General features: G+C 37.5%; 1 protein-coding gene across 1 annotated transcript in view; it reads left to right on the forward strand.

Moving 5' to 3' along the window:
- The window catches only part of CCZ1 (CCZ1 homolog, vacuolar protein trafficking and biogenesis associated), a 34,164-nt gene extending 10,495 nt beyond the window's left edge, over positions 1 to 23,669 (forward strand). Inside the window, exons 8-15 of the mRNA XM_043976010.1 lie at positions 3,445 to 3,526; positions 5,028 to 5,089; positions 5,681 to 5,792; positions 7,877 to 7,910; positions 8,355 to 8,472; positions 19,395 to 19,553; positions 20,218 to 20,345; positions 23,332 to 23,669. Of these exons, the coding sequence (XP_043831945.1) occupies positions 3,445 to 3,526; positions 5,028 to 5,089; positions 5,681 to 5,792; positions 7,877 to 7,910; positions 8,355 to 8,472; positions 19,395 to 19,553; positions 20,218 to 20,345; positions 23,332 to 23,387 (751 nt within the window). The 3' untranslated portion in view covers positions 23,388 to 23,669. The remainder of the gene's footprint in view (positions 1 to 3,444; positions 3,527 to 5,027; positions 5,090 to 5,680; positions 5,793 to 7,876; positions 7,911 to 8,354; positions 8,473 to 19,394; positions 19,554 to 20,217; positions 20,346 to 23,331) is intronic.

A 23,669-nucleotide genomic window follows, 5' to 3' on the forward strand; every position in this document is an offset into this window, starting at 1 on the left:
TTTTACATGATTGCACATATATAACCTATATCATTGCTCTGCAATCCAATGACATTGGTGTCCTTGCTCTTCCTCTCATAAGGTGCTCCATCTCCCAACTCCCTGCATTTACATTGACTGTGTTCCCCATGCCTGAAATGCTTTCCCTCCTGGAACCTTTGAACTCCCTTCAACTTCCATATCCTACTAGAGAAATCAGGAAGATTTATGGCAGCTGTTAGTCTTCCCTTATCACTAATCACTGTATTTATTTTTTTTTTTATGTATGTTGTAAGTACTTCCCTGTGAATACAATTTTTTTTGGCAGGGCAATGAGGGTTAAGTGACTTGCCCAGGGTCACACAGCTAGTAAGTGTCACATGTCTGAGGATGGATTTGAACTCAGGCCCTCCTGAATCCAAGGCTGGTGCTTTATCCACTGCATCACCTAGCTGCTCCCTGTGAATACATTTTATTTCCCAGTAGGGTCATAGGAAGATAGCTATAGACTTGGAAGGGACCCCAAAAACCATCTGGTCCAACCTCTTTATTTAATAGATGAGATACTGAAATACAGGGTAGTCGTGACTTGTCCAGAATACCAGGTGCTAAGTGTAAGAGCTAGGATCAGAATCCACGTTCTCTGATCCCAGAGCCAATGCTCTCTCCATCTACCCATGCTGCCTTTCTTTGAGGGACTATTTCCCCTTAAAGCATTATATAAATGGGAATTGTTCTTATTCATGGTAGAATGGCATGAGAAAATATTTTCTTGGTCATTGATAGGATCAATGGCGAGCACAGTGCCTGACAGTGTCAAGTCAGCAAGCATCTACTTGCTGGTTGCCAGATACTGCTGGGAATACAAAGTTAGACAGTAATGGTTGTCTACCGTCCGGGGGCTCACATTCTAATGGGGGAGAGAACATGTGGATAACATATTATATACTTATTATTCTTCTCTTCTTTGCTTTCAGTTTACTTTGTGTATGTATATACACACACACACACACACACACACACACACACACACACACACATAAGGTAGATCAAAAGTGATATCAGAGAGGGCAGCTAGGTGGAGCAGTGGATAAAGCACAGGCCCTGGATTCAGGAGGACCTGAGTTCAAATCTGGCCCCAGACACTTGACACTTACTAGCTGTGTGACCCTGGGCAAGTCACTTAACCCTCATTGCCCCCCCCCAAAAAAAAAGTGATATCAGAAAGGACGGCACTGCCAGTTTGAGGAACTGGGAAGGCCTATAGAAAGTGGGACTGGAGCTCTGTCTTACATGGAGTCCAGGGAAGCCAAGGGGCAGGAATTGAGAAGAGAGAGCATTCCAGGCATGGGGCACTGGCAGTGCAAAGGCATGGAGGTGGGAAAGGGACTATCATGTGTGATACACATCAAGTAGGGCCAGTGTTGCTGGTTCATAGATTTCATCAAGGGGAGTCAAGTATAAGAAGATTGGAAAGGTAGAAAGAAATGGGCCATGTTGTGAAAGGCTTAAATGCCAGAGGAGTTTCTATTTGGGTCTCGTCATCATTGGGTGCCACTGGAGTTTGTTGAGTAGGAAGTTTGACCTTGTTAGACCCATTCTTTAGGAAGATCCCTTTGGCAACTGGGCAGCACAGGTAGACTGGGGAGAGACTGAGGGGAGGGAGACTACCCAGAAGGCTGTTGTCATAGTCCCTGTACTTGTCATAGTCCCTGTACTAAATTATGAGGAACTGCGCTAGGCTGTTGGCAAGACTTGAAAGCAGATTTGCTATGTAGGGCGAGTGCAGGTGAGGAATCGTAGATGATGGAGAAGTTGCAAGCCTGGATGAGTGAGGGAATGGTGGCACCCCTGGCAGGAAAGTTTAGATGAAGTGAGGATTTGGGAGCAAAAAAAATGGATTCTTTTTGGACATGCTGAGTTTGAGATCCCTGGTGACAACATCTGTTGGAAGTGTGTCAGTAGGCAGTTTTTGATGCAGAATTGATGTTCACAAGTGAAATCAGGATGGATATATAGCTATGAGAATCATCTTCACAGAATTAACTGAACTCAGAGAAGCTGCTGAGATCATGAAGAGAGAATGTCGAGCCCATGTTACTACAGTCTTGCTCAATAAAATTTCAGTAGCTCACTGTGCTTCTGGGATCAGATTCACACTCCTCTGTGTGACATTGACAGTCTGGCTCTGAACTAATTTTCTTCTTCTTTTTTTTTTTTTTTGGTGAGACAATTGGGGTTAAGTGACTTGCCCAGGGTCACACAGCTAGTAAGTGTCAAATGTCTGAGGCCGGATTTGAACTCAGGTACTCCTGACTCCAGGGCCGGTGCTCTATCCATTGTGCCACCTAGCTGCCCCTAAACTAATTTTCTAACTCTATTATGCTTTATTTCTTTTCATGTACAGTAGAGCCCTCACCACCCCCCAAACTGACCTTGCTCCAACTCAGATATTGCCTTCTCCATGAGGCTTTTCCTGATTCCCCCCAGCTGTTAGTGCTGCTTCCACTGAAAATTACCTCGGATCCATTTTCCTTCTATCAGTCATCAGCAGGAACTTACCAAGCATCCACTATTTTCTAGGTGCTGGAGATAAAAATATAAAGAATGAAACAATTGTATATATGTACATACTGTCATCCTTGCTAGAATATAAGTTCCTTGAAGGGAGGAATGATTTCTTTTTTTTTCCTTATGTATTCCTACTACCTAAGATAGTGTTTGGTACATGGTAAGTACTTAATAAATACCTTTCCATTCCATTATACCTTATTTAATGCTATTATTTATGGGATTATCAAATAATTATCTGTATAGTTAGATTTATCAGGTTATCTGTACAATCTTAACATATGCATGAGAAAGTCCCCTGTCTTTTTTATACCCATTTCGTACATTGTAGTTCTTTATGTTGGTGGGGGTTTTTCTGAAGATAGTATTGATGTCATAAAAAGTGATAGCATTTGATTTTTCTTTGGGGGTTTTCTCTTCTCTGATAAGAGAGTTTAACCGTTTTGCGTGTGTCATTTATTAGAGTTTGACAATTTAAAATATTCTTTTTAATGCCTTGCCTTCTAAGTTATTCTGAAAGTTAAACAAACTGTGTTTAAACAAAAACTTTATGGAGGGGGCAGCTAGATGGCACAGTGGATAGAGCACTGGCCCTGGAGTCAGGAGTACCTGAGTTCAAATCCGGCCTCAGACACTTAACACTTACTAGCTGTGTGACCCTGGGCAAGTCACTTAACCCCAATTGCCTCACTAAAAAAAAAAAGAAAGGAAAAAAAAAAAAAGAAAAACTTTATGGGATGTTTCATGGCAAAGAAAGTATTAAACTATAGGAGAAATCAGTCCTGATAGAACTGATTCATAATGTTGCTCTTATCTTCATTAAATAATTTAGCAATTTAGATAAATGGATGATTTCAAAGTTTTAACTTCTGTTTTTCCCTCCAATGATTTCAGGAGTGGATTAGAACAAGATGACATGAGAATTTTATACAAATATCTCACTACTTCACTATTTCCAAGACACATCGAGCCTGAGGTATGGATACCAAAATATACTGTACATTTTTTTGGTATCATCCCATTTTTTTCTTATAGGGTTGGTCGTTTAATAATTTAGTAATGTGAGATAGTTATTATTAAGATATAGTATATGCCAAGCCTCTGACAAAAATAATTGTCAGAAAAGATATGGTGATAGTAGTATTTTGTGAAAGAAACTGTGCATTGGTTCTGGTCCCAACAGTGAATTTTTTAGTTTTTTTAATGACTATTAAAGATTACTGGCATTTTCACCAAGTAGAGGTTAATTCCATAATATCCCTTCTTTAAACACTGGTTCTGTCTTATGAAAGATTGAGCATTTAATGGTGGTGTAATGTTGTCTGCTCAGCTTCTGTACTCTTTTTAACTTCCACTAATGCAGTCATGAACATTCAGGTAGCACAAAGTGTTTATGCCATAAACATGACATATGGTCTAATTGTTAATAATAAAATAAAAGAAATACACTAAACTCTTAAGAGGAGTTAAGGCCTGATTTAGTAAGACATTAAAAACTAACTTGGTATCTCAAACTTTTGTGCTCTCAATAAAGCCTCTATTTTGGCTTAGTCTTTTTTTTTCCCTTACGGTCATGAACTTAAAAAGTAGAGTTTATGTCAGCATGAGGGAGTAGAAACAAACTTGGTGAGGGAATTCTATCTCTACACTTGAAAAATTTACAGGCATTTCATTTTTTGCTCCTTTATACACCCCTAAAAATAGATGACAACATGCATTTCCTCAAGGAATATAAATGAATACATTCCTCATCCTACATAAACAATTTAGGAGGCATTCCGTTTGGTAATGACTTCGTTACCTTATGTGAGGAAGCTCATTTGTGATCTCCGAGTGCCAAAGACATTGCTTTTGGGGGCAGCTAGGTGGCGCGGTGGATAAAGCACCGGTCCTGGACTCAGGAGTTTCTGAGTTCAAATACAGCCTCAGACACTTGACACTTACTGGCTGTGTGACCCTGGGCAAGTCACTTAACCGCCATTGCCCCACAAAAAAAAAAAAAAAAAACCATTGCTTTTGCAGTAGAAAATGGGAAATTAAGTTCATTAAGAAGCAGCATAGCACAGTCAGAAGTGCCATGTGGATTCGGAGTCACAGGTCCTGAATTTAAATCCTGATTCTGCTAGATTTATAACCCACGTGACCTTGGGCAAGTTCCTTAATATCTCTGAGTGCTGCCCACGATCATCCAGGTTGTAAGTTGGGATTTGGAAGGGAGGGCAGGACTTTTTTGAGTTTGCAGAATAGCCAGAGTCTAGTTTGTTGGGAATGTGGTTACCATATTATGATCCAGATCAATAAGGCCTATTGTCTCGTTTCTGGTTTTTTACTTCTTGGTTTAAACTTAAAGCATGCATTTTCTAGAGGACTATAAACTGAAACAAACCAGCACGTCTAAATGTTCTTTTTTCATAGCTTGGAAAGCGGGGGAAAAAGCTCATTTGTAAGTCATTTCCCAACTTTTGACTTGTTTATAGTTGGCAGGAAGGGATTCACCAATCCGAGCAGAAATGCCAGGAAATCTTCAGCATTATGGCAGGTAATTTATCCTCTGATATACTCTTTGGGTTTCTCATTAGCTTTTAGATGTATTTAAAAATAAAATCATGAGCAAAATCAAAATTAATTCTTTTTGTATTATGGAAAGTCCAAGTTGATTTCTTGATATGCGTAAATTATACAGCTTAAGGGTATTGTATTTGTTTTCAGCCCAACAAAAGGGTTTGTGTTGTTGATTTCTGATAGCTTACACTTTCAGACATGAGATTTTGTCTTACTATGAGTATATTATCTTACTGATATAGATAAAGGTATAGATATTTTACTTTAGTATGTCAGGTAGGCCTTTAGAACCTAGTTGAAGTATGTCTATGACAGAAGTAGAATATTTATGGTTTTCATATGGTATTAGTCAGAAGAAATATCATAGTTTCCCATTCAAAAAACAAACAAACAAAAAACCCAAAAGTTGCTTTGTTACAATTGCACTGCTTTGACACAGTTCTAATATTTCCCTACGTTCTATCTTGGCTTTCAAAAATGTTACACATTTGTGTAAAATGGAATATATTTTGCTGCAAAATCATAACTTGTCTAGTGAATGTGAGTCATTTTTGTGCTTGCTTTTAAGATTTCTTACTGGGCCCTTGAACCTTAATGATCCAGAAGCAAAATGCAGATTTCCCAAAATTTTTGTAAATACAGACGACACTTATGAAGAGCTTCATTTAATTGTTTATAAGGTAATATCACCATTTCTCCCTAAATACTATTAATCATTGGTATTGGTATATATGAGTGCATACCCAAATGTCACGTATATTTCCATGACAGGCTCTTCATTGGGATTTCTAAGCAGTGGCAGTTATTTTTTTAAAACTCTCAAGTGTGTGTGTGTGTGTGTGTGTGTGTGTGTGTGTGTGTGTCTGTGTGCTTCCTTGCCATTGTTGTTAGTTTTCATAGAAGTCTTTGAATGAATTTTGTATTGAATGAGTCTATTTGAATGAGTATTGTCATTAATGAAGCGACAGTTGTCTAGGCTTGTCATTTAGTGTTCTGTGGTCTTATATGTGCATATAGAAAGATCAGTGGGGATGGTGTTGTGTCAGAGCCAAAGAATGATGATGGCCTGCTTTTCAGATACTGTCTCACTCTGGTGGCTTTCCAGATTTGAAGAGTATTAACTTGCCTTCTGTTTGGGTTTTAATATTGGTTAGTGATGTATAAGTCAATTATATGAAAACTCCCCCATTGTCTTCATGAAAATGAACACTGTTATGTACCTTGAGTAGAATTTTATCACTTATATATAGAAAAACAATGCTAGAATATATTTTTGTTACTTTAAAGAAGTTTATGCTAATTTCCTTTTTAAGGGTAATTTTGTACATTTTATTAGGATTTGAATTTCAAGAATATATTCAAAATATGAAACTACTAGCTGTACGTGACAGCCTATAGTACACCTTAATAGAAAAATACATATGTGTATTAAACATGTAAAAATATAGCAACTGTGGATTTGACATTTTGAATGAGAAGAGCTGTAAAACTGAGTATATGGAATTAGTTGTATTTCTAATATCTGCTTATATGAAATTTAGAAATTTCATGTTAAGTGTTAAATTATAATTCTGCAGTCAGTAGAGTTTTCCTAGAAATGTCCTAGAATAAAATGTTTGTACTTACATACTCAGCAAAACAACTACTACCACCCCCACAACAATAACAGCAGCAGTAGTTTGCATTTATGTAAAGTATCCCAAAAGACATAGTGCAACTTTAAGCTTTACTAATAACTTTAAACTGAACTAAGACTTTTGGGGTACCTTGTAAAAGTGCTTGGAAGCTTGTAAAACTCTTTGTATATTTTACCTCATTTGATCCTCACTACAGTGGGAGGTTGGTGCTTGTTATTATCCTCATTCTACAGATGAGGAAACTCAGACAAACAGGGTAAGTGACTTGCCCAGGATCCCACAGTTAGTAAGAATCCGAGGGAGAATTTGAACTCAAGTCTTTCAGTACTATCCAATGTTCCACCCACCTTCTCAAAAGAAATTTCATAAAGGTGTTGTGAAGGCTGCATGGAAGAGTAAAGTGCTACTTTTGAACCAAGAAGACTTGAGTTTGAATCCTGCCTTGACTCCTGTGTAACACTGAGTAAGTCATGTAAGCCTTAGTTTCTTCATCTATAAAGAGGATGTGATTAATACCACTACCTTAAAGGGTTGTTGTAGGGAGTAAATTAGGTTGGAGATATATATATATATATATATATATATTTCTAACCTAATTTATTTAATACACACACACACACACACACACGTGGTTTGTGAACCTTAAAGCACTATATAAACATTAGCTATAATTTTCTTCTAAGCCTAATTTTAATAGCTCTTTTCAAGTGTTTGAAGGGGCTGTCAAGTAGAAGACACATTAGAACTGCTCTGCTTGACCCTCCAGACTGTGCTGGAACAATTAGTGAAAGTAACAGGCAGGCAGATTGAGGCTTGATGTAAGGAGAGTCTGCCTAATAAACAGATATTTGGATGTGGAACGAGCCGCCCCAAGAGGTAGTAAGTTCCCAATCATCAGAGTTCGTTAAGCCTAAGTTGGATGACCCATTGTTGGGAGTTATAGTGTGATGTTTCTGGTTTTCTGCTGTGATTACAGAGGGTTTTGAAGCACTACTTGGCCTGCAAGGTGAGAAGTCTTTCTTATATACAGATTTCCTAATAAAATTCATAGCTGCAGATTAAGCAGGGGAGGAAAAGAAAAAACTGTAACCTTTGGTTTAATATGGTGGCGGTTTTTCCTCTCCTAGGCCATGAGTGCAGCAGTTTGTTTCATGATCGATGGTAAGTATAGCACTTTTATCTGTTCTCAGATGAAAAAAAAAGCACTCTGTTGCATTCTCCTACAATTGAATCATAAACATTATTAGGAGAATAAACCCCAAATAACCACGATTGCCCTAACTTTATGATCATTTTGTTCAGGACAGATTCTTCAGATGGGTTTTAGAAGGTAAAGCCATCGTATTAGTTTGGCCTAATGAGGGAATACTTAAATTGGGCTTATAATGTGTATTTCTTTCTTTGTAAATGTTAATAATAATTTTGTCTCTTGTGTTTTTTATTTGAGGAATAAGATTTTATCAGGTTAATCACTTTGTATCCAGCAAAGTGATTTAAATATTTAAATACGGGAGAGAGAAAATAAACGATTGACTTCTTTCACATGAAATAATATAACTGAAATAGTAGGCAGAAGACATTTACAATATTTTTTAAATTACTCAGCTTCTATGCAGCCTTCTTTGGACTTTTGCCGAAGATTGGACAGCATTGTTGGACCTCAGCTCACTGTTTTAGCCTCTGACATTTGTGAACAATACAACATCAACAAAAGAATATCAGGGTTTGTACTGTGCTTTATTTGTGTGCCCTTTCAGACATCCAGAATTTTATAACTAGCATTTCATTTTAAGTTTTATCTGGTATCTATGCTGCACAAAATGGATGCTAATGTGTACCTTTCACTTGTTTTTCCCTAGTTGTGATGAAGTAAGCTGAGTGATTTGCCTTTGCCCCACTTTCCCTTAGACTACACATTTTTGAGGGACAGAGTGAGGTTAGGTGTGTGGCCTTTGACTCTTGAACAGTTTTTCATTTTTTGAAACTAATGGATTAAAACAAGGGATTGAACCTATATTAGCCTTTTAGCACCATGCTCTTAATCACTTGAGCTAAGCAACCTAGACTATTAAAGAATACTTTTGTTTTCACTAAGTTATTAGGACAGTAAGCAGTAGGTAAGACCTGTTTGTTTTGAGTACTTTATCTGTTTAAATGGATAGTGTCCCTGGATAAAATATATTTAAAAGTTATAGGCAAAATGTGGTGGCACACACCTGTAATCCTTGCTATTGAGGGAGATTGAGTTTGGGAGTTCTGTGTTGCAATAGGGCTCAAGCTGGTTGGGTGTCTACCTAAGTCTGGCACCAGTACCCCTGGGCATGGAGGGCTGACCCAGTCCAGGTCAGAAAAATGAAGAAATTAAAGCTTCAGTGCCAGTCAGTATTGAGATTAGCCAATGAGTGGCTACTGTAGTTCCAACTTGGGCAAGATAGGAAGTAAAAAAAAATACATATACTTATGCACACAGATATGAAAGGGTATTAAGTGAAAAGAGTTTAAGATGGAAGTGAGGAAATTCTGGGTTCTAATCTTAGTTCCACTGTTGTTAAATCAATTTATCTTTCTGTACCTCTAGTATTTTTTTCATATATACAAGGTAGATGATCTTATCTACTGTTATCAAAATGAATGTAATCAATGGGGAATCAAAGCACTATGCTTTCATTGTGTTTATACATATGTATATATATATGTGGGTGTGTATGTTTGTGTGTGTGTGTGTGTATATATATATATATACACACACACACTCACAATTCTTCAGAATTGTATAGACTGTATATCTTAAAGGTTCAGCTATTTACTAGTTAATACTATTAATACTTAGCTTCTAGGAGTTCAGAATAAGGTTAAAATGCAAATGTATTGGCCAGACTTTCTAGAATTTAAAAAGGAATTTTTTGAGGGGGTGAAGGGAGAGTCTACATAAGTGGATCTGATTCAGTCCAATAAACATACCTTAAATGCCTCCCAAGAAGGGAACACTATGATAGGTTAGGTAGGGCACCAGAATAAGTTAAAAAGATCCAAGCATTATAATATAAGATATAAAGTGATAACACATGATAAGGGCACAAGAAAGACTCAAACAAAGTGCAAAGTGTAGTGTCAGTTTGAGGACAGGAATGTGAAAAGATCATTATGGACTAGATGAATCAGAGAACACTTCTGGAGAAGGTAGTTTTTGAAATGGACTTTAAAGGACAGGTAGGCCTATAACAGATAGAGAGAAGGGAGATGAGGTTTCCAGGCACAAGTATTCATTCATTCATCAGAGCATTTTTTGGAGGGGTGAGGCAGTTGGGGTTAAGTGACTTGTCCAGGGTCACACAGCTAGTAAGTATCAAGTGTTTGAGGCCGAATTTGAACTCAGGTCCTCCTGAATCCAGGGCCAGTGTTCTATCCACTACGCCACCTAGCTGCCCCCATCAGAGCACTTTTAAAGTGTGCAGAGCACTATGGGAAGTGCTGAGAAAGATACAAAAGTTAGATAAGACATAGTCTCTGTAGAATAAAATCTAGACACAGATAACTAGTACAAAACATTACATTACAAGTGCGTTGAAGAGCTATAAAACAAAGTTCCTCGTGATGTCTAAGGGAGAAGAAGGAAGATATTCTAGACATAAAGAACAACTTAAGAAAAGGAGAGGCCGAAAACACAGAGCATCAGTAGGCAGAGAGTCTGGTTTGGCTGGAGCACAGCATTCATGGAATGGAACAAATGAGATGAAGCTCAAAAAATAGGATGGCATTTGACTATAAAATCCTCATATGCCAGACAAAGGAATTTGGGAAGCCTGACTTAGGGCTGAAATCTGCTTCTTTGCATCTTATACCCACTCTCCCTAGTTTTGCCCTCTGGAACTATTTAAAACACATCTAATCCCTCTTTCATAATGCCACTCCTTCAAATACTTGAAGACTGCAGTCATGTGTTCCTTTAAGTCTAATCTTTGCAGTCCTTCCCCAATTCCTTTAACCAATCCTTTTACAACTTTGTTTCTGGGCCTTTCACTATCTTGTTCTTTTTGTTTTGTTCTGTTCTGTTTCGTTTTGTTTTTCTTGAGCATAACCTAGAGTAGAGATATCAAACTCAAACAAACTGATCCCCGAGGGCCATTATAATATTGACTTAGAAAACTATAAATGAACATTATCTACATTGTATTGTATTTTTCTTTGTTTTGCTAAACATTTCCCGATTACATTTTAATCTGTTTCTGACCACATTTGGGAGTTTTACAGATGGACTGTGAGTTTGATACCTCTGGTCTAAAGGAGCAATGATGCTAAGGCAGGAGAGTTTGGGGGCACAGACAAGGGAAGACAATTTGGCCAAAGCACAAAGGACATTGAGAAGAATAGAAATAACATTGCCAAGGAGTTTGAACTTTATTCTGAAGGCATGCCATTGGAGGATTTTTAAATAGAGGAGGGACCTGACCTGAGCCTTGCATGAAAAAGATGAATCTGGCTGTGATTTAAAGAATAGATTGAAGGAAAGGGATGTGATAGGTGGAAGGCAAGATGACATATTGGCAGGATTTGGTTAGTGATGAGGGCCAACGCTCAGCCTTTAGCAATGGAGAGCAATAGAGAGGGATGGCTGCAGAAAGCACTGATACTGGGATCTTGGGGCCCCTAATGAACCCTAGTTCCAGGCCACAGAGTCACCACCATTCATTCATTTAACCAATGTTTATTATTGAAGACACTTTGGAGTTAAGGAAACCCTTTTTCTTTCTATTGTCCAGAAGGGGGGGGGGGATTTCCCACTCCTACTCTCCAGGTTGAAGGGAAATGGGAAAGATATGTTCCTACCTCCCAAGCTGCAACTGAGGACATTTTATTAATTCTTTAGACCTTGAAATGTACAAAGTGCTTTATCTCCATGATCTTCTATTTTGTTATACCCATTTTACAGATGAGGAAACTGAGGGTCAGAGAAATTAATGGTCTCACAGCTAGTAAGTGCCACACTAGAGGTGTCTATATTGACTCCAGAATCATTAGTCTATTTACTGTGCCGTACTGCCTCTCTTAGTAGGCAAATATCTTATTCAATAATAAACTGCTGTATTTCTATTAGTATAAAACCATACTGCAAACATGGGCAGCTCTGATAACAACCATTCTATAACTTTTTTTTGTATTTCTGAGAGTCAGGAGTAGGTGAAAGTTCTCATCTAGTCTTAAGAAATGAATGAATTATAGGATTAAATATCATTCAAAATGGAAGAGATTTCACAGGACATCCAGTCCATATACCCCCATTTCATATTTGAGGGTTTAAGGCCCAGAAGAGGTTAAGTGATGTAAGTGAAAGCGGCTAGATTTGAACCCAGGAGCCTCAGGCTCCAAATCCAGTATTCTTTCCATTGTACCATGAACTTGGAGTCAATAGAATTGATTTTAGATTCTGCCTCCAACATTTACTATGCGACAAGTGTCTTAGTTTCTTATCATCTTGGCTGCTGTTAGCACCTTCTCTCATAAAATTACTTCATATTTATTTTATGTGTACTTATATATGTACATGTTCTCTTCCATGACAGACTCCTTGAGGGTAGGAACTGTTTCATTTTCATCTGTGTCCCCAGCTAAATAACTGTTGATTGAAACACTGAAAATGGGGATGATGATATTAATAATTCTCATAGTACCTACTTCAGAGGATTGTTGCAAAGACAACTTTTTGAAAGCCTCATAGAAATGTGAGCTATGGGAAAATGTGTTCAGAGCTCAAAACCCCTTTATAAATTGTTAGATCATAGAATCAGATCTTTATAAATTAAAAAGTGATTTTTGATGTAGCTAAGATTATGATTTTCCTAAGTGAGCAATAAATGCCACCTAATTGAAGAGAAAAATGATTAGATATAGGAAAAAAGATTTCTCTCCCTCTAAAACCCTGCATCAAGTATTTATAAGTAAGACCTTCCCCCAAGGCACATCATCACATTGACTGTATTTCTTTGACCATTTTATTTTCTCAGCCTCTCCTCCCCCTTCAAAAAAAGGACAGTTTATCAATGAATTGTTTTAATGCTTTAGATTAATTGGCGTAAATATCCCTTCCATCAATGCAGTACAAATTCTACACTTTTATAGGTGGCTTCATAAATTGCTATTTCCAAAAAAGGCATCACCTGAGGGCCCGCCTTTTTTTGATTTAGCCTTCCATATTTATTAAGCTTGTGCTTGGAGGTCGTGTAACATGGTGAATAAAGAGTTGGCCTTGAAGCCAGGAAAATGTGAGTTTGCATTACAGAAACAAACGATGTGTTGTTTTCACTTGGTTCTGTAGCACAGTTATTTTGAGGCAGAAAGAGGCCTTTTGATAAGTGTTGATTTTAACCTCTAGAGTTCCTAACTCCAGATATGGCAGGACTATCATTACATTAAGCCTGTACAAGTTTTTAATTTATTTTATTTTATTTTTTTTAGTGAGGCAATTGGGGTTAAGCGACTTGCCCAGGGTCACACAGCTATAAGTGTCAAGTGTCTGAGGTCAGATTTGAACTCAGGTCCTCCTGAATCCAGGGCCAGTGCTCTATCCACTGCGCCATCTAGCTGCCCCAAGCCTGTACAAGTTTTGACTGCAGAGGAGCAGCTATTCTAGGATGTTCAAGGTTTGGAAGTTCCCTAGTTAGATAGTAATCCTCCTGTTTATGTCAGGGATACTACATTCCAGTTACCCACTTTGTTCGTTTTCAGGAGTGGAAATAATACAGGCGCTAAAGGGTTATATTCCAGAATGGGAATTTATTCCACATCTCAATTCTTCTTCTTCTTCTTTTTTTTTGGTGAGGCAGTTGGGGTTAAGTGACTTGCCCAGGGTCACACAGCTAGTAAGTATCAAGTGTCTGAGGTCAGATTTGAACTCAGGTCCTCCTGAATCCAGGGCCAGTGCTTTATCCACTGTGCCACCTAGCTGCCCCCCACATCTCTCTTCTATTGATTGTCCAACCCTTCTGGCACACTGCTTGGTAAGGGGCGGGGGCAGTGTTTGGAATCGTGTCTCTCCTCAGGACAGCCCCTTCGGTCATGATATAGATGCCTCATGAGCTGCTCCTGAATCAGTGCCTCCCCATTTCTAGGTGACCAGGTCTTGCAGGCCCAGAGTGCTGCCCTTCCCTCAGTTGTATCAGAAGCCCCATTGCCTTCTCCTCTACCACTGCCACCATTGATTCAGGGCTGAAGAGATTGGAGCTTCCTCTGGGAACAAGGCTTCTTTTTACAAAGTTGACAGAAAGGTTTGAAGGATTTCTTCATATGAGATGTCAGTGTACCTAATCCTGGTAATATTGCTTCAGGAAAATCAGGCCTCTGACACTATTATTGGCATTGATTGCTTCAGATCTTTACTAAGTAGTATTAGTCCAAATCATTAGGGAAGTACCTAGTGGCATGCTTATTTTAGCAAACAGCTTTTTTTGTTGTTGTTCTGTGAGTATTAAACTGGTAACCATGGAAACCATTTGGGGACTATATGCTACCAAAGAAAAGTCCTTAGCTTCCCCATACACTTATGTGTTTGCCTATCCATCTTGAAATTCTGGCTCAATTCCAGAGCAGATTGTCTTTGCTTTCTGATTTCTAAAATTAGAAAAAGTACATTTCGGAACATCACTGGGCCACTGTTAATCCTACATTTAAAGGAACCAATAAAAGTGAAAGGGATGAACAAAATGATCCTTGTGTGTATTTGCTGCCTGCTGCAATCTACTGTATAGTATAACAAGGAGAAAAATGGGAGTATATTTAAGTTTACTTTCACTTTGACATGTCTCCTGATCCCTCAGAGCAACAGACAAATTCAGAGAAAAAAAGTACCCCACCTGTTGGAAAACATATAAATAAATTAATAACCTGGCATATGAAACATGATTTTTATAAATTTAATGGAAAGTATTTCATTTCTATATTAGTTGCACAGAGAAATTAAGTCTTTCCATGCTAAAACATACACTTCAAATAATTTTGTATTTCCCATTATTAAATGTTATACAAAAAAGGAGTCTTATTTCATGGAAGAAAAGTCTCCAGTTGAAGGCATAACTACTAGGCTTTCTAACAGTCAAAAAAAATTAGGGCTAGCACAGTTGTATTTGATAAGGTTTTTAACATACCTACTACATTGTTTAAATTATTTGTTTGTACGATTGCCTGAAAGATTCCTCTTAATCTGTCCTGTGTTTTGTGAGTAACTTGTAAGGTGTTTCCTCATCTTTACTTGAAAAAGGACTCTATCTTTTAAAGAAAAATTATTTTCCAGGGTCCCTGTGGCATGTCAGTCTAATTCTTCCAGACTAATATATGAGGCCATGCATTTGGATATATAATGTTGCAAGTGAATGGACTAGGCAATCAATTACAACAAACAACAGGTTTGCCTGATATTTTAATTTCAATATAAAACTTGAAACAGGGGTCTTCATATGATGCCTAATATTCTTAAGCTGTAGAAATCAGCTTAATTTTGTTTTCAGATACTCCTCAGTATAATAGAAAACATTTGGAAAATGTCTAGACTATTAATTGGTGAGATTCAACAATAGCAATAAATATTTGGTTTGTTTTTTTTTCAGAAGATAGTTTTGTTAATGTCTTTCTGATCAGCGAAATGAATATTTATCACAAGCAATAACATTTAATCAGTAAATTTTACTTATAAATTATAGTTTGTATATGCATATACATAAAGAACATATATGTATATGAAATAGTACTTGTTCACTGAATTACTAACTTCTTAGGAAATACTGTGGATTAAAGCTGAAAAAAAATGTATCAATTATACCTTAGTGTTTAATTTAGGGGATTTCTAAGACATGGTTTCTGAGAAAAGAAATAAAATTGTATTACCTAACTGAGAACGGAATTAAACCATTTTGACTAGACTAGCTGATGAGCCTACTATATTGATGTAGTGATGGAATAACCAGAAGGAAAGGAGTTCTTTCTAGCTGTGGAATTCTAAAAGGATGTACTTGACTATGAAGTACAATTTAATTATACAGAGTATCCCAAAAGTCTTAGGGAAGTTTTATTTTTATTTTTTCAATTTTTCAATTTCATTTATTTATTTATTTATTTTTGGGTAGGGTAATGAGGGTTAAGTGACTTGCCCAGCGTACACAGCTAGTAAGCGTCAAGTGTCTGAGGTCACATTTAAACTCGGGTGCTCCTGAATCCAGGACCAGTGCTTTATCCACTGCACCACCTAGCTGCCCCCAGAAGTTTTAAACTATATATATGCATGCAGACACATGCTGTATCATAATGTGATAAATTTGTGGTTAATACTCTGTATTTGTGGGATGCACATTTAATTTGCCATTCTAATTATTTCTAGAAAACAATGTCTTAAAAAGTGTGATACCTAAATGTAGTTCATTTCATTAAAAAGATAGCTTCTGACACCTTGGCTGTAAAAACAGTTTTAATCTTAGTTCAGTTGCTGGTCAGATGTATCATTGGGATGCATTAGCTTTAATTGAAACCACGTTTTTCCCTGACTCCATCAGGTATCTTAAACATGCTGCCTTTCATAGGATTATAGATTTAGAAGGGGGAAAGGGGCCATCTAGTCTAACATCCAACCCCCTCATTTTACAAATGATAAAACTAAGGCTTCAATAGATTGACTTGCCCAATGTCGCAAAGCCAAGTAATTGGCAGAGCCATGGTTCAAACTCAAGTCTTCTAATTGCAGTCCCAGCACTTTCCCCACTGTATCCTACTGCCTTTCATTGGCTAGTTTTTGCCAGGTCATTAGGAGGAATTGGCTTACTCTCCATTGCTGTTTCCGGACCATTCCTCTATTATTCTCAATAACTTGTTCATCTCTAAAATCCACTTGTACCCTTCTCTTTCCATCCTTTTTTTTTTTTTTAAGTGAGGCAATTGGGGTTAAGTGACTTGCCCAGGGTCACACAGCTAGTAAGTGTTAAGTGTCTGAGGCCACATTTGAACTCAGGTACTCTTGACTCCAGGGCCGGTGCTCTATCCACTACGCCACCTAGCTGCCCCTCTTTCCATCCTTTTTATAGCCCTAAACCACCCTCCTGAGTCATTCCCAATTTCCTTAGTGACAGTAGCACCTAACAAATTGCTGTATTCTCTCTATCCATTGCTATCCTGAGAGACTTTAGCATTCATATTGGCAATGCTTCTAACACTGCAACCACACAGTGATTCAGCCTAGACTCCAAAATCTCCTTCTGCAACATACTTTTGCCATATACAGATATGGCTGTACCTTAGACCAGGCATCTATTAAGCTGTTAGAATGATCTTTACTCTTTCCCCGCCATCAACCTTTCACACTGCTGCCAGACGTACCTTCCTTATGCAAACAGAGCCCTGTTACCTAACCAGTAAAATTCAAATTCCTTTGCCTACTCTAAGACTGTCTACAATCTGGTGCCATTCTACCTTTCAAGTCTCATCTAACAATTCTATCCATGCCTGCTCTAGCCAAATTGGACTGGGAAATCTATGCTTGCCATGAACATTCCTGCCCCTCCGGCTTGCCCTATGTCTTAAATGTTTTCATCCCGCCTGACTGTTGAATTCCTACATGTCCTTTAAGGACTAACTGAGACTAACTCACGTGTCCTCTAGGAAGCCTACTCTAGTAACCTTTTTTCCTCTGGGCCTCAAATAGTACTTTGTACTGGTCTTTTCAAGGGCAGCTGGGTAACACAGGGAATAGAGTACGAGGTGTGGAATCAGGAAGACTCATCTTCCTAAGTTCAAATATGGCCTTAGTCACTTACTAACTGTGTGACCCTGGACAAGTCACTTAGCCTTTTTTTGCCCCAGTTTCATCCATGAATTGAACTGGAGAAGGAAATAGCAAATGCTTCTTGTACCTTTGCCAAGAAAAGCTCAAATGGAGTCACAAAGAGTTGGACACAACTGAAATTGACTCAACACTCATATCTTAATATTTTTAATCAGTTATGTGTTATTTATTCCTACTAGCACATATGTGAGGTCAGGGACCATATCTCATCTAAACTTTTTTTTAATCTTCTTTCTTGGTACAATTCTATAACAATAGGTACTTAAATGTTTGAATTGAATTAGCCAAACCCAGCATTAAATTGGAAGAGATATGGATATAGAAGAGCTGAAAATGAAAGATTATTAAAAGAGGATTCTTTCTTGGTGAGGACTTAGGAAAGATTCCTTTTATCAGTTCTTTAAAAATTAAAAATAATTTAGTTGCCTATTTGGTTAATTGACTATGTTGATATAAGAAGTAGAATCATTGGAATTAAGAGGTAGCAATGATATAGATCTTTGATACTTGAATTCAAGGGTCATGGGAAAAAAGTATGGATGGAAAAGCTCTTTTAGGACTCAAATGGTCCTATTGCTTTTCTTTCTTCTTTCTTCAAAGAAATGTATTTTGGGAAGTAAAGGTTCAAAGAAAGTCATCTTCTCAAGTTAGGGCTTTGGCTTGCTCATCAGACTTAGCCCTCTCTCTTTACCATTGGGCTTTAGATGGGCACGTGATCAATCTGATCTACCCATACTAAGAGTCGCAAATATTAGTGCCTAACCCATAAAAGGAGTATTCATCCCTAGTTCCTTTTTATTAATGCATTAGGCATGTACCTACTGTTTAACAAAGGTGATAGAAGACAGATGAGAGAATATATGGTAACATCTTACTTACTTAAAAGAAACTTCACCAAAAATCAGAACATAAAGGAGAAAAGCCTCTGAGCAAATGAAATAGATGTTACAGAGCTACAAGCTCTGTACAAGTACAAAGTTAGCATTCCCTAATTCCTGTCATCATGCCTGTATCCCAGCTAAAAGTGTTCTCTACTTCCCTAACTGTTCTAGGACCCTGTCTGAATCTCTTCTTTGGCCTCATCATTCCTTCCTACATTGCCTCATACTTCTCTATATCCATTTCATATCTTCTCCCTCTAGTACCTTCTAGGCACCTTGAGGGCAGAGACACACCTTAACATTCCTAACAACACAAGTTTACAAAGAATTCCAAATGCCTAGAAGCCTAGGGCAGTTTAATGTAGAGGCAAATAGTAGACTCTTGAGTACAGCATGGGACCAGAATAACTGATATTTATAATAATAACCCAAGTCAATAGAAGCTTAAATTGTAGTCAGGATATTCTCTTTTAGAAGTCAAGAAAGTATGCAATGTGTTTTATATTGGAAAGTTTTGTTGTTGTTGTTGTTTAAGTGATTGTTTTCAAAGCTTTATTTATTTGGAAAATTCAGTTATGTGCAATGATGTATCACCCAGAGATGTAGCTACATCAGGTCTTATTATACCAGTGAATGTCATATCTGAACTGAAACTTAATGTTAATGTAGTTTATATCTTTGTCAGTCAACAGACACTTGTTGAATGTTCACTATATGCAAAACACCCTGCTTTATCAAAACATGGTAATTATAATTAGCAGCCATATCTGACCCTTGAGACTAATACTTTTGAAGACCTAGGTTTCTAAAATCTCTTTATTTATTGACAATTGGAGATAAAAATATCATTGTTAGCTATAGCTCTTAAGATATATTTACATAGATTGGATGACTGAGTTCTTCTTAGAATATTTTACTGATTATTTTGTTAACATGTTCTCATAGGTCTGAAAAGGAACCCCAGTTTAAGTTTATCTACTTCAATCATATGAATTTAGCAGAAAAAAGTACAATTCACATGAGGAAAACGCCTAGCATATCACTTACATCTGTTCATCCTGACCTTATGAAGATTCTGGGTGATATCAACAGTGATTTTACGAGGTAATTTTCATGACTTTATTTCAGAATAAATTCCATATACATTAAAATGCAGGAAGAGAGCAGATTTTTCTGCATAGCATTAGGTTTTTTTGGATTTTGAGGTGGTTTTTTTTGGTGAGGCAATTGGGGTTAAGTGACTTGCCCAGGGTCACACAGCTAGGAAGTGTTAAGTGTCTGAGGGCAGATTTGAACTCAGGTCCCCCTGAATCCAGGGCTGTGTTCACTTCCTCCTTCATGTCCTCCTCCCAAAAATGGGAGGTTCTTCAAGCTTATTGGCTAGCGTCATTCAAATTCATTCATTGGTTCACTGGGCCCAAAGGTGGTCTTGATGTAAAGTTCAAAGTTTTTAGCTTCTGAGAACAATACCCTCTTAAATACCAGCCAGATGTGCTTACAAGCTAGTCGGCAGTCAGTCACTCTCACTTAATTCAGTCAATTTAGATCAATCTCCAGGTGAGCCCCTAAGTATTTGCTAAATCCCCTCATCTACCACATTCCATTATCTTGACACAATACCTTGAATTTTTTAAGTTAACTTTTCGTAATGGGCCTCCACATTTTTTTACCTAACATAGAGATATTTGTATTTATAAATATTTACTATATAAATTTATATATAATTATAAATAAATACATAAAGTTGCGTGATGAATTTGTCTTACAGAATGGATGAGGATGAGGAAATCATTGTGAAGGCAATGAGTGACTATTGGGTTGTTGGGAAAAAATCTGATCAGCGGGAACTATATGTTATTTTGAATCAAAAAAATGCAAATCTGATTGAGGTCAATGGTAAGTATTCATTGGTGTTTGAGTGATATTTAATGTTATTGAGGCTACCAAATTGACTGGATTTTCAGTGTAACATTTATTATGAAGGAAAAGATGGTAATGATCCCTTACACTTGTGTAGTGCTTTATAGTTTACAAAGAGTTTTTGAATGTATTGTTTTACTTAATCCTCATACCAGTCCTGTGACATTGTCAACAGAATTATCTTTTTTGTCAGGGGACTTATAATCTAGTTGGGAAAACATAACACATGCAGGCACAAATGTGTTAGAGGAAATGACTTAAATTCATCGCAATGTAACATATCAGCAATGTCCCCTATTCAAGTGGCTGACATTGCCTAAGGGAGAAAGAAACTACAAGTCAGGAAAAGCCTGTAGACAGAAGCTGGGAAGATGTATGGGATCAGCAAAAGAAGTCCATTTGCCTGAAACTTTCAGAAAAAAGGGGGGGGAAAAGACATTTTGAAAAACTTTACTTTCCTTAATTAAGAGCCACAAAGTAGGATGTAGCCTGGTCAGAAGTCTGTTGTCAGACACCCCAAAATGAAGAAGCTAAGTGAGGTTCACCAAGGGATCTGCTTTGAATCCTGGGATCTTAGAGTTGGAAGGGATCCCTGAGGTCCATCCTCTAGTCCAGCATCTCACCCAGTGCAGGAATACCTCCTACCACCTTCCAGGCATTGAGTTGGCCTCTGCTTGAACACTGCGGTCTTTTAGGAGGCAGCTACTATTGTCCCACAGCTCTAACAGGGAGACACTTTTCATAATGAGCCCAAATTCATCTTCCTGTTTTCACTTCCAGGCCCTTGTTCTGCTCTCTGGAGCAACATAGAACAAGCCTGCTCCCTCTTCCATATGCTAGTCTTTGAAATTATTTGAAACACCTCTTATGTTTTGTGGTGCTGGAGACTTTTGGTCAGACTTGAGTTCACATTCTGCCTTTCTGAGAAACTTAATGTCACCGAGGGGCAGCTCCTCACCCATAAAATGGATATTATCCAGAATCCCTACTTCACAAAGCTTGTTGTGAGGCTCAGATAGCACAGTTATTATCCTCATTTGACAGGTGACTTTGAGGTGTTATTTGCCCGGTCACCCAGCTAAATAAGTGACAGAGCTGGGACTTGAACCCAGATATTCAAACTCAGAGCATAATTTCTGAGTAACAAGTAAAACAAAGTCATTGATAAATAAGGGTTTTGTTGTTAGCTAATGCATTTAGTAACTACTCTGGCCATGATGTTCATAATTTTATGGAAAATAACCTCCCCATTAAAGTTTACTTTATTATCTGTATTGTGAAAATACTTGAAAAATAAATTGTTTTAATAGTTCTATGAAGTTCTGTTATCCCAAATGAAAACATCATTTGGCATAGACTGTGGAAATGCCATTTTTCCTGGAAGAAAAAAAGAATCTATAACAGCAGTGAATTTTATTCTTTTGCCTTTTATAGAATCTTCTAGTTTATATCACAGTTTTTAGATCTGTCACCATGTGAAGGGTAGAATGGTTCTGAGAATCTTCTAATTAGAACATTCACTTGGAAGTGATTAACATTATCCAGCTACATAATAGCATGACTGATGTTGCCATAGTCTGGGTATATTGATGAGTTTGAGTAAAATTTAGTGGTTGTCATCTTTACCCTATGCAGCATGTTGCCATCAGGCAGACGTAACTGTCACGTAACAAAAATAGGGTTGAGGAGAGCAACATTTTTGAGCTATGAGAAATCTGAACTTTAGATTTGTGTATACATCTTCTATGGTGTGTATTTTAGATAATATCACAGGTGGTAAGTTTGATGTCTGTTTTTGCCATTTCTTAGTACTTATGTTATCCCTGCCAGGGATTCTGAGGCAGCCAGGTGGTACAGTGGATAGAATGCCGGGCTGAAATGAGAAAGACCTGAGTTCAGATCCACCCTCAGACACTAGCTGTGTGATCTTGGGCAAGTCACTTTACCCTATGTTTGCCTCTGTTTCCACAACTGTAAAATTGGAATAATAACAGGACCTACCTCGCAAGGGTGTTGTGAGGAGCAAATGAGATAATATTTGTAAAGCACTTAGCACAGAGCCTGGCACATACCAGGATCTAAATACATGCTTATTCTCTTCCCTTTCCCCCTGCCAGACATTTCATTAATTAGGGACAAATGAAAACAAAATAAGCTTTGTGAATCCATAAGGATTTATAAGAGGCAACTTGGCAAAGCCAGAGGATTATTGTGAAATCCTACTTCCAATGCCTGCTACCTATGTAAACCTAGGCAAGGTCACTAACCTCCATGTGCCTCAGGCAACTTTATGGAACACAGTAAAGAAGGCTCAGATTGAGTGTGGCCTGTGTTACTAGAGGAAGTTTCCACATTGGGAGATCCTACTGCTTTTCACTTAAGAACTATAAAATGATTTAGAGTAATGATTAATGATTTCAAAGAATTTTAAAATTCAGGATTAACCAGATAATCTTAGAGCCCTTATTATATTGATGGCTACAAATAATTAGTATGTATTCAAAGATCATATTTTCAGGAATTGCTAAATTTGTTTTGTGGAAATTTTTAAGGCCAGGTTCCACCAGAAGCATAAGTTATTGGCTGGTGCTGATAGAAGTTTTAAAGATTTGTCAGTCTGCTTCAAAGATACCTTGATTCTTAGCTTCATAGTTTTAAAGCTAGAAGAGATATTAGAAGCTATTGAGTCCATCCCTTTCCTTTTACAGATAAGGAAATCAAGGGCTAGAGCGGTTGAAGGGACTTGCCCAGAGTCACACGTGGTAAATTCTGAGACAGAATTTGAATTCAAGTTTTCCTGACCACGTGCCCAGCACTCTATCAGCTAGCATCTAGTTTGTTTCTTGTATAAAAGATTCCTTAGATTGTTGGAACTTGGGTCAAGGGAAATTCACACAATAACCTTTGGGGGCAGAGGCAAGAAGGCTTCCACTTTTCTCAGTGTTTTTTATTGTTTTTGCAGAAGAAGTAAAGAAACTTTGTGCAACACAATTCAACAACATATTCTTCTTGGATTGACCAACAAAAGAGCTTATTTAAAGTGTCTAAAAATTCATAAAAATTTTGTTTAACATTACTGGTTATTAGTCATTGACTGGGTTAATGACAATAGTAAAGCAATACTTGCTTTGTAAGAATCAAATTTCTATCAAATCTGTAATTCTAATTGTAAAATTTTTAGATTTTAAATAGTTAAGTAGAATTAATAAAAGCAAGTCAACTACATCTATGCCATTCCATTCCTCTGATATTATGTAACTATTTTACTGGAAAATAAAATGAATAAATTGCTAAAATTTT

The sequence above is a fragment of the Dromiciops gliroides genome, chromosome 1 (assembly GCF_019393635.1).
Source record: "Dromiciops gliroides isolate mDroGli1 chromosome 1, mDroGli1.pri, whole genome shotgun sequence".
NCBI classification, from domain to species: Eukaryota; Metazoa; Chordata; class Mammalia; order Microbiotheria; family Microbiotheriidae; genus Dromiciops; species Dromiciops gliroides.